This window comes from Oncorhynchus tshawytscha, linkage group LG05, assembly GCF_018296145.1.
Source record: "Oncorhynchus tshawytscha isolate Ot180627B linkage group LG05, Otsh_v2.0, whole genome shotgun sequence".
In the NCBI taxonomy this organism is placed as follows: domain Eukaryota; kingdom Metazoa; phylum Chordata; class Actinopteri; order Salmoniformes; family Salmonidae; genus Oncorhynchus; species Oncorhynchus tshawytscha.
In genome coordinates, this window is record NC_056433.1 from 25,593,886 (window position 1) to 25,609,602 (window position 15,717).

The 15,717-nt window shown below is 43.4% G+C and overlaps 1 protein-coding gene across 1 annotated transcript in view; it reads left to right on the plus strand.

Annotated features, from left to right (window-relative positions):
- tnfrsf21 (tumor necrosis factor receptor superfamily, member 21) overlaps positions 1-15,717 on the plus strand; it is a 38,455-nt gene that overhangs the window by 6,859 nt on the left and 15,879 nt on the right. Inside the window, exons 2-3 of the mRNA XM_024420456.2 lie at positions 2,045-2,702; positions 9,207-9,779. Coding sequence (XP_024276224.1) covers positions 2,045-2,702; positions 9,207-9,779 — 1,231 coding nt within the window. The remainder of the gene's footprint in view (positions 1-2,044; positions 2,703-9,206; positions 9,780-15,717) is intronic.

Sequence of the window (15,717 nt, forward strand, 5' to 3'; positions counted from 1 at the left end):
AAAAAAACATTTAATCCATGTTTGAATAATGCTGTATCGTAACAAAATGTGGAAAAAGTCAAGGTGTCTGAATACTTTCCGAATGCACTGTAAATATTAAAATAACTAAATACAACCATGTTGAGCTCGACTTGATTAAAAATAGACTGATATATATTTAGTCTCTTTACAAAGTTATTTCAAATTCATTTTTTGGGACTATTATAGGTTGTACCAACAACACCAAAAGACTGATGACAACAGAAAAACTTAACATTCTATTAGTACTAATGGAATTATATTGATTGTAGACATAATATATTTATCCATAGTCCAAGTCGGTATTAGATAGAACATCGCGTACCTGCCGCCTCTGGGAAAAACAACCTGTGGTTACATAGGTTAACCCACAGTAAAAACTTGACATTTTTTAAACCCAATTTTCTTGTTGTCTACTTGTTTTAGTGTATTACAAAACTACATTTAAGAAAAGTACAAGATGTTTAAAGATTACTTTTCAACATTGCCTGCTCCAGAGCATACTCACTGCATAGAAAACGTAATATTGTAGGGCTTCCCTCACTCATGGCCCTTTTTATGACGGTGCTAGCAGTTACGTGAGTGCTAGCTAGCTACGGACCGGAACATTAATTAAGCTAGTCAAGACCAACAACCCACCAAACGGACTATACAGCTACAAGTGGTGAGTGGAGGTACAAATGGACTATAATAAACAAGTTAAATGTCTTACCTGTGACGAAATGTTTTCCAAACACATAGCTACGTGTAGCCTAATTCAACACCAGGTCCCCACATTTCCCACGCCAAATATCCTAAAGCCACAGGGCTCTTCTTGCAGTCTGTATTTCCCAACATGAGAGAATTACGAACCGTAGGGTTGGGATTTTTGACCTGGTTACATGTACATTGACCACAACAGCAGTTTTTCAGCATTTTTTGTTATTTCTGTATAACAAAAAATCGACAATGAAGTTGTAGTCGTAGGATAATTTCTTATTATTACGTGAATATTGACTCGGAGTACTCCATAGTGGTGGCATCGTTAGAGCATGACACATGACCTAGCTTCTGTCACATTGCAGTAAGTGAGAAAGCCTGTAGGTGGCTTAGCATTACACGGAACCCAAACTGGCTGCGCAGGTGCGCTATCGTGCATACATTTATTTTGTCCCCCTACACCAAACGCGATCACGACACGCAGGTTAAAATATCAACACAAACTCTGAACCAATTACATTAATTTGGGGACAGATCGAAAAGCATTAAACATGTATGGTAATTTAACTAGATAGCTTGCACTTGCTAGCTAATTTTTTCCTATTTAGCTAGCTTGCTTTTGCTAGCTAATTTTATCCTGGGATATAAACATTGAGTTGTTATTTTACCTGAAATGCACAAGGTCCTCTACTCCGACAATTAATCCACACATAAAACGTCCAACCGGATCGTTTCTAGTCATCTCTCCTCCTTCCAGACTTTTTCATCATTGAACTTATACGGTGATCGGCATCTAAACTTTCATATTATTACCACCAAGACCGGCAACAGTTCGTCTTTCAACCACCCACGTGGGTATAACCAATGAGGAGATGGCACGTGGGTACCTGCTTCTATGAACCAATGAGGAGATGGGAGAGGCAGGACTTTCAGCGTGATCTGCGTCAGAAATAGAAAGGAGTTCTATTTTAGCCCTTGGCATCGCAGACGCTCGTTGGCGAGCGTGAGCAGTGTGGGTGCAATAATTGAATAACATGGATTTCTACATTTATTTTGTGACGCTTGTGCACGCGACGTATCTGGTCTGGTCAGCATGTTAGGGTTGAGAATGTGTCCTATAATGTTGACTCACTGCAAATGTTTCTGACTCACTGTCTTTTAACTACAGAGAGTTTGGGGGTTTCTAGGGGTGACTTCACTCATCCATTTATTTGGTAAATGAGCTGTGGCCTGGGTCTCTACCTGCGACTCTATGTGTTGCCATCTTTTCGGCAGTACATTGTCTAAGCTCAACACTGTCTCTGTTGTCATTTCTTTCTGTTCTCAGCTACTGTACAGTGTGGTTGGTGAGGCCTCTAGCCAGCCTCTGACACCCAGCCCTGGCACTGAGATAGTGGCCCTGTCTGCCCGCCACTACTACCACACAGACCAAAGCACGGGCAGTCAACTGGTCTGTGACAAGTGCCCCGCAGGAACTTTCGTGTCCAGGCACTGCAACCAGACCAACGTGAGGGAGTGCAGCCGCTGTGGCGAGGGCACATTCACGCGCGGAGAGAACGGGGTTCAGCAATGCCACCGCTGCAGGAGGCCCTGCCGCGCCCCCCTCATTGAGAAGTTCCCCTGCACGGCCACCATGGACCGGGTCTGCAACTGCCCCCCGGACACCTTCGCCAAGGGGGACACCTGCACTCCCCACTTCCTGTGCCCTGTGGGCTCAGGGGTGAAGAAAAGGGGCAGCGAGGTGGAGGATGTGAGCTGTAAGGTGTGCACGCGAGGGAGCTTCTCGGATGTGGTTTCCAGTGTATTGAGGTGCAGGACACACACAGACTGTCTGGCCCAGGGTCTGCCCCTACTGGCAGAAGGCACCAGAGAGACAGACAACATCTGTGGACCTGCTTCTCCCAACTCCCCCATCCTCCCGGGACCTGCACAGTCTACCTTCATCCAGGAGCCCTCCTATTCCTCAGCTGGCCCAGTACACAAAGGTAAGGCAGTGCCCTGGGACAGTGGACCCGACTCCCTAAACTAATTTATATCTGTTGCTCCCCCACCCAGGCTATTTTGCTATGTGTTTAATTTGAGTATCACTCTAGACATCGCCTCAAGTGGGTTGTTTCATGTAGAAACTCAAGGGGAAGCCCAGACTGTAGAACAGGCTTCTGTTCCTCAACAAAATGTCCCCACATGGTTATTATTCTCCCTATGTAGTCCGTCATATCAAACATTGACCTGGCCAACAGGTACTGTACAGTGATAAAGTGACATGTTTGATCTTGTCACAGACAACACTGCTTTGGCGGAAAACATGTTGTTGTTTCCATTCAATCCCAAACTCCTCACTTGCTTGTTCTCACTCTTGTCCACAAAGGTCATGTCTGTACATTTGTTCTGTAATTGCTTATCGAGGGGAAAGTGGAATAAACTGGGTAAACGGCTGCCCTTTTACTTAGACACATCACACGCTTAGGAACACCAGGGGAAGCCATTAAGGCTATACATTCAACAGAGAGATAGGTTCCTTTGTAGTGGCTGTTGTTTTTTCTTCTCAACAGCCAAGTGTTATGTAGCCTAACAGGTCATATTGAAAAATATCACAAAGGTTTCTCATCGGAAACACATATAAGCATTGAAGTGAAACGTTACTCTTTTTTTCTACTAACCAAATATTAGGCTGTCTATAATATAGACTACAGTGGGGCAAAAAAGTATTTAGTCAGCCACCGATTGTGTAAGTTCTCCCACTTAAAAATATGAGAGAGGCCTGTAATTTTCATCATAGGTACACTTCAACTATGACGGACAAAATGAGAAGAAAAAAACATTGTAGGATTTTAAATTTATTTATTTGCAAATTATTTAATTACAGGCCTCTCATCTTTTTAAGTGAGAGATCTTGCACAATTGGTGGCTGACAATTTTTTTTTTTGCCCCACTGTATATGTCTTAGCTAGCTAGCTAACATTAGTGTTAGCTAGCTGGCTCCCTAGCTGACGTTATTATTTGTATTCCAGAGCCGTTTGCTTTTCTAGTTAGAGCCTATTGTTAGCTAGCTAACATTGAACCTTGTTGGTTAGCTACCAGCACTGTGTCATTGTTGGAACTGTTCATTGTTGTTTAACTAGCTAACGTTAGCTGGCTGGCTCGTTAGCTAACTTTACGTGATGTGTGTACAACACATGTTGAATGTGGCCAGTGTCAGGAAAAGTCTGCCAAAAAGTGTAAGGAAATTCTTGCCAGCAGAGCTGGTTAGGCTGTTTTCATGTTATCCAGAGGTAAACAAATCATCGGCCAGAGCGTCAAGTGTGTGCTCCGAGAGCAAAGCGAGATGGGTGGGGCTAAAGTTTAAGAAGGTGTGAACGATGCTGAATGGGTGTAGACAAAGAAGAGCTCTTCACTAGATACCAAAACATTCAAAGGCCATTTTCTCAAAAGTGAGTTTACAAGTTGATCAACTTTCAATGCAGAATTACCTTCCCATTGTCCCTTTGTAGCTCTGAGTCTCTACTTTTATCCAATGTAAAAAAACAACATTTCAGATTTTGCTACACACTGTAAGACTGAATCCAGGTGGTGAGTCACATACTGTATGTGAAAAATGTTAAACAGTTTTTTGGGGGTCAGAGAAGTCACTACTCATATCCAAAAGTAGTTACTCATTGAAAATGTTACTATGGCAACATACACTACCATTCAAAAGTTTGGGGTCACTTAGAAATGTCCTTGTTTTTGAAAGAAAAGCACATTTTTTGTCCATTAAAATAACATCAAATTGATCAGAAATACAGTGTAGACATTGTTAATGTTATAAATGTCACGGACCAGGATGTCTTGCTCCCAGGCAGACTAAATAACTTTTTTGCCCGCTTTGAGGACAATACAGTGCCACTGACACGGCCTGCAACGGAAACATGCGGTCTCTCCTTCACTGCAGCCGAAGTGAGTAAGACATTTAAACGTGTTAACCCTCGCAAGGCTGCAGGCCCAGACGGCATCCCCAGCCGCGCCCTCAGAGCATGCGCAGACCAGCTGGCCGGTGTGTTTACGGACATATTCAATCAATCCCTATACCAGTCTGCTGTTCCCACATGCTTCAAGATGTCCACCATTGTTCCTGTTCCTAAGAAAGCTAAGGTAACTGAGCTAAACGACTACCGCCCCGTAGCACTCACATCCGTCATCATGAAGTGCTTTGAGAGACTAGTCAAGGACCATATCACCTCCACCCTACCTGACACCCTTGACCCACTCCAATTTGCTTACCGCCCAAATAGGTCCACAGACGATGCAATCTCAACCACACTGCACACTGCCCTAACCCATCTGGACAAGAGGAATACCTATGTGAGAATGCTGTTCATCGACTACAGCTCGGCATTCAACACCATAGTACCCTCCAAGCTCGTCATCAAGCTCGAGACCCTGGGTCTCGACCCCGCCCTGTGCAACTGGGTACTGGACTTCCTGACGGGCCGCCCCCAGGTGGTGAGGGTAGGCAACAACATCTCCTCCCCGCTGATCCTCAACACTGGGGCCCCACAAGGGTGCGTTCTGAGCCCTCTCCTGTACTCCCTGTTCACCCACGACTGCGTGGCCATGCATGCCTCCAACTCAATCATCAAGTTTGCGGACGACACAACAGTGGTAGGCTTGATTACCAACAACGACGAGACGGCCTACAGGGAGGAGGTGAGGGCCCTCGGAGTGTGGTGTCAGGAAAATAACCTCACACTCAACGTCAACAAAACTAAGGAGATGATTGTGGACTTCAGGAAACAGCAGAGGGAACACCCCCATCCACATCGATGGAACAGTAGTGGAGAGGGTAGCAAGTTTTAAGTTCCTCGGCATACACATCACAGACAAACTGAATTGGTCCACTCACACAGACAGCATCGTGAGGAAGGCGCAGCAGCGCCTCTTCAACCTCAGGAGGCTGAAGAAATTCGGCTTGTCACCAAAAGCACTCACAAACTTCTACAGATGCACAATCGAGAGCATCCTGGCGGGCTGTATCACCGCCTGGTATGGCAACTGCACCGCCCTCAACCGTAAGGCTCTCCAGAGGGTAGTGAGGTCTGCACAACGCATCACCGGGGGCAAACTACCTGCCCTCCAGGACACCTACACCACCCGATGCTACAGGAAGGCCATAAAGATCATCAAGGACATCAACCACCCGAGCCACTGCCTGTTCACCCCGCTGTCATCCAGAAGGCGAGGTCAGTACAGGTGCATCAAAGCTGGGACCGAGAGACTGAAAAACAGCTTCTATCTCAAGGCCATCAGACTGTTAAACAGCCACCACTAACATTGAGTGGCTACTGCCAACACACTGTCAATGACACTGACTCTACTCCAGCCACTTTAATCATGGGAATTGATGGGAAATTATGTAAATATATCACTAGCCACTTTAAACAATGCTACCTTATATAATGTTACTTAACCTACATTGTTCATCTCATATGCATACGTTGATACTGTACTCTATATCATCGACTGCATCCTTATGTAATACATGTATCACTAGCCACTTTAACTATGCCACTTGGTTTACATACTTATCTCATATGTATATACTGTACTCGATATCATCTACTGTATCTTGCCTATGCTGCTCTGTACCATCACTCATTCATATATCCTTATGTACATATTCTTTATCCCCTTACACTGTGTATAAGACAGTAGTTTTTTTGGAATTGTTAGTTAGATTACTTGCTCGTTATTACTGCATTGTCGGAACTAGAAGCACAAGCATTTCGCTACACTCGCATTAACATCTGCTAACCATGTGTATGTGACAAATAAAATTTGATTTGATTTGATTTGAAATGACTATTGTAGCTGGAAACAGCTGATTTTTAATGGAATATCTACATAGGGGGCCAGAGTCCCATTTATCAGAAACCATCACTCCTGTGTTCCAATGGCACGTTGTGCTAGCAAATCCAAGTCTATAATTTTAAATGGCTAATTGATCATTAGAAAAGCCTTTTGCAGTTATGTTAGCACAGCTGAAAACTATTGTAATGATTAAAGAAGCAATACAACTGGCCTTCTTTAGACTAGTTGAGTATCTAGAGCATCAGCATTTGTGTGTTTGTGTGTACAGGTTGAAAATTGCCAGAAACAAAGACTTTCTTCTGAAACTCATCTATCTATTCTTGTTCTGAGAAATGAAGGCAATTCCATGTGAGAAACTGCCAAGAAACTGAAGATCTCGTACAACGTTGTGTACCACTCCCTTCACAGAACAGCGCAAACTGTCTCTAACCAGAATAGAAAGAGGAGTGGGAGGCCCCGGTGCACAAATGAGCAAGAGGACAAGCACATTAGAGTGTCTAGTTTGAGAAACCGATGCCTCACAAGTCCTCAACTGTCATCTTGATTAAATAGTACCCGCAAAACACCAGTCCCAACGTCATTAGTGAAGAGGCGACTCCAGGATGCTGGCCTTCTAGGCAGAGTTGCAAAGAAAAGGCCATATCTCAGACTGACCAATAAAATAAAAGATTAAGATGGGCAAAATAACATAGACACTGGACAGAGGAAGATTGGAAAAAAGTGTTATGGACAGACGAATCTACCTTGGAGGTGTTCAGATGACAAACCAGAACATCGTGAGACGCAGAAAAAAAAAATGCTGGAGGAGTGCTTGACGCCATCTGTCAAGCATAGTGGAGGCAATGTGTTGGTCTGGGGGTGCTTTGGTGGTGGTAAAGTTGGAGATTTGTACAGGGTAGAAAGCATCTTGAAGAATGAATGCTATCACTCCATTTTGCAACGCCATACCATACCTAGCTTAATTGGAGCCAATTTCCTCCTACAACAGGACAATGACCCAAAGCACAGCTCCAAACTATGCAATAACTATTTAGGGAAGAAGCAGTCAGCTGGTATTCTGTCTATAATGGAATGGTAAGCACAGTCACTGGATCTCAACCCTATTGAGCTGTTGTGGGAGAAACTTGACCATATAGTACGTAAGAAGTGCCCATCAAGACAATCCAACTTGTGGGAGGTGCTTCTGGAAGTATGGGGTGAAATCTCTTCAGATTAAGTCAACAAATTGACAACTAGAATGCCAAAGGTCTGCAAGGTTGTAATTGTTGCAAATGGATGATTCTTTGATGAAAGCAAAGTTTGAAGGACATTATTATTTCAATTAAAAATCAATATTTATAACCTTGTCAACGTCTTGACTATATTTCCTATTCATTTTGCAACTCATGTCATGTATGTTTTCTTTGAAAACAAGGACATTTCTATGTGACCCCAAACTTTTGAATAGTAGTGTAGTTCTCAGAGACTAACTAACTATTTAGTTGTTGTTGCTGATGGTTTACAAGTTGATAGACATTTGAGACTGTCAAAATAAACCTTATGGCGTCTGGAACTTAAGGAAGAGCTACAGTATTTCCAGCCACAGGACGGTATAAGTCTCTCTTACATGTTTTCTTCTGCTGGTGCTTTAGTCCACAGTTTAGTCAGTAGTTTTTCACCGTTTCAACCTACCGTAACAGACCATTAATGCCACTGCTCTTTGTCTTGTGTGTAGATAAATAGCCTCTCACCTAAGTTGCACCTTCGTTCAGTGAGAATAGCTGAAGGTGGTGTTCCACTTCCACACGTATTACAGAGATCGCAATGCCTCAGTCTCAACTGTGTCTATCAATGAGAGGGGAGGTGAAGGAGGTTGTTGCACAAAATTCGCAGACAGGACAGTGTGTCCCCATGCAGTGAAGAACTGAAATCAGTGTAGTTGAGATGGTGATGTGTGGTAACACAGCTTGCTTCTGAATTACCTGTGCAAAGGGATAACCTGTGATCCAGGTGCCAATCCCAAAAGCATCCCCCTATAGGATGCCATAATGAAATGCTAATCCGTTTAATACTGTAGTCGTAGACAGGGGTATTCCAGCTCAGGGTAAGGGCATTTTTACAGTATATTGATTCTGGTTCAGTGGCAGTTAACACAACTCCCCTATTTATTGGTTGTTTTGGTTTTAACACTAGCCTATAGAGGCAGTGTAGCTTCAACGTTTGTACCTGCAATAGTAATTTATCAGGGTCAATCTAGTTCAATGTCAATTGACTAACAGTGACGTGAATGTGTTCAGGCATATTTTGTTGACCTCTTTTCAACTCAAAATCAATTTCCCATTCATCCCCTGCTGAGACTGGAGCTATAATGGAATTCACTCGATCTTTAGTAGAGTACTGTATAAATGCGGTGGCTGTAGAAGGATCAATCTAGTGCTCTTCTTGTGTCACATTAGATTGGAGAGCACTGCTGGGGTCTGGCCAGGGCGTGGCCCTCCCCCTCCTCTGCTCCTCCAGCAGATTGCCTGTGGGATTAAAGTTTTACAATTTTGACTAAATTTTATTATCTTCCTCCGCATCTCCCTCCCCCTATATCTCGCTCTTTCTCCTCTCCCTTTCTCTCTTTCCCTTTCTATTTGTGGTCGTATGTCTCTGTGGGTTAGATGCCTTCAGCCTGACAGCAGGTTCTGAGGTCTTAGAGCTCTTACTGAGTACCACGGCGACTCTACCCAGCTCCGGCAACAGCCAGGACTCCACCGCAGCAGGCTCCTACGAGGCCAGCCCCAAAGATGGAGAGGTGCTGAACCTGGCCACTACTGCCGGAGCCCAGGACCCCACACAGAGTCCACCACACCTCAAGCACTCTGTGCCCAGTGAGCACCGCCGCACCCACCCAGCAGCCAACAAGCGGGCCATGGACGGCGTAGAGGATGGATCGGAGGTAGGGGTAGGTCAGGGTGTGCAAAGATCAGGGTACAGGCCCACGCGAAGGGGCTCCCCCAGGCCCAGCACTCATACACACTTTGACATCAACGAGCACTTGCCCTGGATGATCGTGCTGCTGCTGCTGCTGGTGCTGGTGGTGATCGTGGTGTGCAGCGTGAAGAGGAGCTCCAGAGTGCTGAAGAAGGGACCGGTTCAGGACCCCAGCAGCATCATTGAGAAAGCTATCCAGAAGAAGACCTGCCCCCCGACACAGACCAAGGAGAAGTGGATCTACTACTCCAACGGACAGGGTGAGTGGACGCTTTATTTTACCTCTCAAAGGTTTATAGAAAGAAATGCAACTTTGTTATCAAGTCTTTTTTATATACAGTATAGCCACATACTTTATAAAGACAGATAACAGAAAACATACAAACAAATACATTTTTGGTACAACGATATATTGGCGAGACTTTCAGCCGAGAAGACCGACCATCTGTTATAGCACCAGTGGGGAAATCTAAATCCAATCCATTCTGCCCAAGAGAACATGACACATAGCAGAACAGTATAGCTGTTACACAAGCAAGGGCATGGCCTGCAACAGACTGTAACTGCCACCTCCCCACACGCATCTCCCTTTATCTTTCTCTACCTCTCCCTTCCTCTGTTGTCTCGCTTTCTTTCTCTACTTCTCTCTTTACCCTCTCCCCCCTGCCTTACTCCCTGTACCTTTACACCCCCCCACCCCTCAGTCCTCCTCCTTCTCTTCCTCTTTTCATTCTCACTCTGTCTTTATCTCTGTCTCTCTCGCTCTCTGTCTGCATATCTCTCTCGCTCTGTGTCTGTATCTCTCTGTCTGTGTCTGTATCTCTCTCTCTGTGTGTCTGTATCTCTCTCTCTCTCTCTAACTGTCTCTCTGATGTGTCTGGTTGTCTGTAGCCATGGGAGCCGAGGAGGCCACATGGGGCTGCTAGGTTACAGTAGTGAAACCCCAGTACCGCAGCAGGCGGGCAGGAGGAAGATACCGCCAGCCGCAGCCTGATGTCAGCCTCAGATATCCATCCGCTTGTAAGCGAGAGAGAGGGAGAGCTCTAACCCAGTGCAGTTCAGTTCAAACCAGATTATTCCAGTTCTCTGTGGTTGGAGAGAAACTCAACTTTATCATTGCACAGACACATGCCCCCGGGAAAGGGTGGAGTGAGGGCTGGGGAACGCTGGGTGGGCCGCGGCTTTCAAAGTTATGTGTCGCTGAAAGTGTCGGTGGTCAGAGCTCCCACCGTGTGAATTGAAGATCTTAGCACATTGTACCGGTCTGCTCACACCACGTGAGAATGTTCTAGGAATGTATAGTAGGGATGTAGGCATTGCGAAGATAGAAAAGTACAACTGAAACATGATCAATAGTCTAATCTTCACATTGTCTTACTACATTAAACTTCCCTTTTTTGTTACTCATGAAAATACCCTTTGAAAGTATTTCAGTTAGCAATCTGACTGTTCTTTTTTCTTTAACAATTGACTCCTCAAAGAAAGTCCTCAATGATAAACTGCTTTTGCATTCACATGGATTCAGGCTGCTATGTTAGTAGTTTCAGAATTTAGGAATGTTTCCCATACTTTTCTTTACTGTTATAAATAGTAGAGTAGTAATATTTTTATATACATGTCCAGATCAGATACACAAATGATCTTCACTTTTACTGCGTTGTTTATCTACATTCAGTTCCAAAAAAGAGAATTTAATTGTATTTGAATCTTCAAAAAACAAGAGAATTTAGGGCATGTTCTAAAAGGATTACAGAATGTTTATCAAGTAGATGCAGAGTTTTACATTCAGACCGTGTGTGTGTGTGATTACACAGCTATTTACTCTCTCGAGTACAAAACAAAACAGTTTCTTAATTCTTCCAAGGTGTGTAATTGGCTACCCTGAAGGCTTTAATGTCTATTTACTGGAGTAGTTAAAAGGCACACTAAACAGTGGAATGGGAAACATATATATATATAAGAAAAAGGCAAGATCATACAAATAGCTCATTATTTCATACGAGTCCAGAAAGTGGCGTGAAGGGCAAGCAGGGTAAAAAATCCCCCCTGTGGGCCTGCTGTTTACGAACGCCAAACAGGTGGGGAAGTACCCAGGTGGCCGTGCTGCTCAGCTCCAGGGTGGGCCACATGGACAGGCAGCGGGGATTGGACCTGGGCTTTGGCTAGGACTGGGTCGGTTGGGCCTGCTGTGTGGGCTCTGTTGCATTCACGTGCCTCGGAAATCAGCGCAATTTGATAGGGAAATCTGTCAAATGTCCCTATCATTGTGTACTCTGTGATCTGACAAAGTAATTTCCTTCTTGGATTTGAACAGGCTTTCATATTATAACTTTTTTCAATGCAGATTGATTTGAATATGATCCCTTACATTCATGTTGTGTTGTTTAGTGTTATTTGAATGGCAGCAACATTTTCTACAAAATAATCAAAACTGAGCAAGACACCACAGCACTAGGCAATCAAGAGATTGAAACAATAAAAGTGACTAAGCAGCAAGCTGGTCTTATGTGACCACTTTGTCTCTTCTATTACAATGACAAGCTTACTTTGTCACCAGCGACAATCCCCAGAGAGGCTCAGAGCAAACGGGACTGGAGGAGAAAAACTGCATGGCTGCCATTGTGGGCTGTTTGTGTCCTCGTTGTCATCCAGCCCACTCAGCTCAGACCTGCTGTGGCTGGTTTGCTGTCTCAAAGGAGTTTTCTAATGGAAATATTACAGCACCACCACTTCCCATTATAGTCTGTGGTACTGGATAATCGTCAGGTCCTCTGCTTGAAATGGATGGAGACTATGTGACAATATGTTTGTATTGTGCAGTAGCGATGCTTGGGTAAAATCTGTATGTGTTGTAATAATTGCGTTGTTTGCTGTTAATTGATATGCCTTGCGACCGTGACAGGCCAAGACAATAAGAAGACAGTGGCAGAATAAATTCAATCACAAAAGTGGACAGCAACCTCTGTTCACAACGCATGTTGTATGTAACAAACAGTTACATGACCATCAACATGGTTAAGCAAGTTAATGTTTCCGACATTTTCGGACCACTAAACAACTATTGATTTAGAACCACAGAGATTTACCGCAAGTCGCAAAGAAAACAGGAGCTGCCTCCACTTTTCCAGCACCATTTCAACTTCAACATTTCAACATCATTAAATCTCCTCTGCTTAGTCTAATACAGTGACAACTAAAAGATACCAAAAACGATTTAGTCCAATCAACATATGACTTGGCTGTCCATGGTTCTGATCTCTGATTGCGTGTGTGTGTGTGTGTGTGTGTGTGTGTGTGTGTGTGTGTGTGCGTGTGCGTGCGTGCAAGTAGAAAAACATGCTGACTCACCCTACTCGTAGAGAAACGCCAATACCATCCTCCTCTCATGTTGATGAAACAGTCTATCATACTGTCATACAGTACACACTTTTATTTTTTGTTGTCCTAGACTGGCTAAAATGCTTGCTCGCTAGCCTAACTTCCATTCATGAGCAACGTTAGCTAGTTAACATTAGCCTTCTACATCTAGCTACTGTAAATATTGAACCATCCCCTCAGGCCTCGGGCATAACAATGTGGTTGGATCAAAATTGCCGTTATAATTATTGGCCAGTATGGAGAATTAAGTAAAACCACAAGTCCAAATCCCTAACTCCATCCATCGCTATTTAGGAATGGGACGATTTTATCTTAATGCTCTCAAAGCGATTTGATTGGAGAGACGCCAAATCCAAGCTTTTTGTTGTTGTTGTTGCCAGAACCATTCACAGTTGAGTTCACTCAGTTTAGCTCAAAGCTGATTGTCAAATTTTGTATAATTTTTTTTTGTCAAGGGAGGCCAAATGCTCGCTGGCTTCACTTGCATTCAATGTTACAGGTATGGGGGATTTTTCCGGTGCATGTGTTGTGTGTCTCAGAGTGGTGAGCACAATCAATGTGTGTGTGTGTGTGTGTGTGTGTCAGGGTCAGTGTGGGATTGAGGGAGGCAGTTGCATAGTCTTGTGGATGTCCTTGGACATGCACCTGCAATATTTGTATGTCTGTATACTTTTTTGTATCATTTACGCCACCAATATAATCTATTCCCTGGAATATGTGCCAAGAAGGGGAGGAGAAACCAAGGAAAGATGGACGTAGATAGACTAGAAGTAAGAATAGGGAACAATAGTGTCAGAATACCAGAAGATGTGGATGATATACATGAAGATGAGTGACTATGTATGTTGTGTCATACTGAAACTGTATGTAAAGAGATCTCTGATTCTGGGACCGGCAGTTTGCTCCATGGACAGGCTTGGCTTGTTACTTTGTAATAAAGTCTATATTGAATTCACATGCTCCGGTGTCTAAGAGATATTTTTAAGAAGTATTTCCATGACACACGCGGCAATAAAGTCATACTTGTTTGGACCGTACAGTATCAGATAGATGGCTTACACGTAGAGAGACAGAGGGGTGGTGTTTCACTCGCTCAGTTGCTTTCTCCTGTGAGATACATTCAGCCTCTTGTGAATTGAAGGAATATTATGAAACACAGAGAGACGAAAGATAAAATAATTGATGTTATTATTGTTATTTTGGGGAAGCCTGGCTTCCCTTGGCGTCCATGAATAGACACCACTGGTATTGTGTGACTCTCTGAATTACCCGTTGAATAAAGGCGTCAGCGTGCTTCAATTTGGCTGAACGAGTGTGGTCGCATACTCCCTTCAAAAAACCTTTGCTTGAAAAATTAGCAATAGTACTGTTTTTATATTTTGAGACGCCATAGTCAGTATCCTCAAAATAGTCCGATTTTGATATCTCAAGAAATCTGTCATTCAATTTGACATCGAACTAAGATGTTTGGTGCATTATTTCTCAGTGAATAAATGCGCATGAAAACGAGCCATCTCTCATTGAATGACAAGACTTTATTGAAGAATCCCAACTGTTGACCAATCACCAACGAAGGGGCATAGACTTCGTCTACCAACTTCGGCATGCCTCAAGAAAAAATGTGTGTGCCCGAACAGCCAAAAAAAAACCTTACCAAAGTCCAAAACAAACAAAAACGTAGCAAAATGTCATCATAATATATCCACCAACTTGCCCGTTTCGGCTGGGATGCATGCGGACGTCTTTACCTTACACATCTGACATGCAGTAGCTCGCTTTCTCTGCCCTGCAGGCAACGTTATATTGTTGCTTCATATCTATGCACCATCATCACGGTGAGAACTATTTTACATCTAACTAAGAGTATTTTTTACTTTTAAGCGTTTAAAATAAATCAACCCTGCCTCTCTATTTACTTACTAGCAGCCATTTTAGGTCAGGCATTCTGTAGTTTGAATATAAACAATCTGCCACCGCTGCGTTCATATGCCTGGTGGTTTAGGAAGCTGACATAGCACTGCTGAACACATCCACTAACATACTGAATCATCAGGATTAGATTTATGTAGGTCATCTATTATATCCAGAGAGGGACTTTTTTTTTAAACAGAGAGGGACTTTCTCCCTAACCAAGCTCTGTCACTTTAAAAAATAAATGTTTCCCCTAAAGCGGATGACAGTAGGCAGGCTTGGTAGGAACTGAAAGTGACTGTCACGCGAGTTGAAGTCGGAAGTTTACATACACCTTAACCAAATACATTTAAACTCCGTTTTTCACAATTCCTGACATTTAATCCTAGTTTTAAAAAATCCTGTTTTAGGTCAGTTAAGATCACCACTTTATTTTAAAAATGTGAAATGTTAGAATGATAGTAGAGAATTATTTATTTAAGCTTTTATTACTTTCATTACATTCCCAGTGGGTCAGAATTTTACATACAATCAATAGTATTTGGTAGCATTGCCTTTAAATTGTTTAACTTGGGTCAAACTTTTCGGGTAGCCTTCCACAAGCTTCCCACAATAAGTTGGGTGAATTTTGGCCCATTCCTCCTGTCAGAGCTGGTGTGACTGAGTTAGGTTTGTAGGCCTCCTTGCTTGCACGCTTTTTCATTTCTGCTCACACATTTACGATGGGATTGAGGTCAGGGCTTTGATGGCCACTCCAATACTTGACTTTGTTGTCCTTAAGCCATTTTGCCGTTGGAAGTATGCTTTGGAAGTATGCTTGGGGTCATTGTCCATTTGGAAGACCCGTTAGCTTCAACTTCCTGACTGATGTCTTGATGTTGCTTCAAAATATCCACATAATTTTCCTTC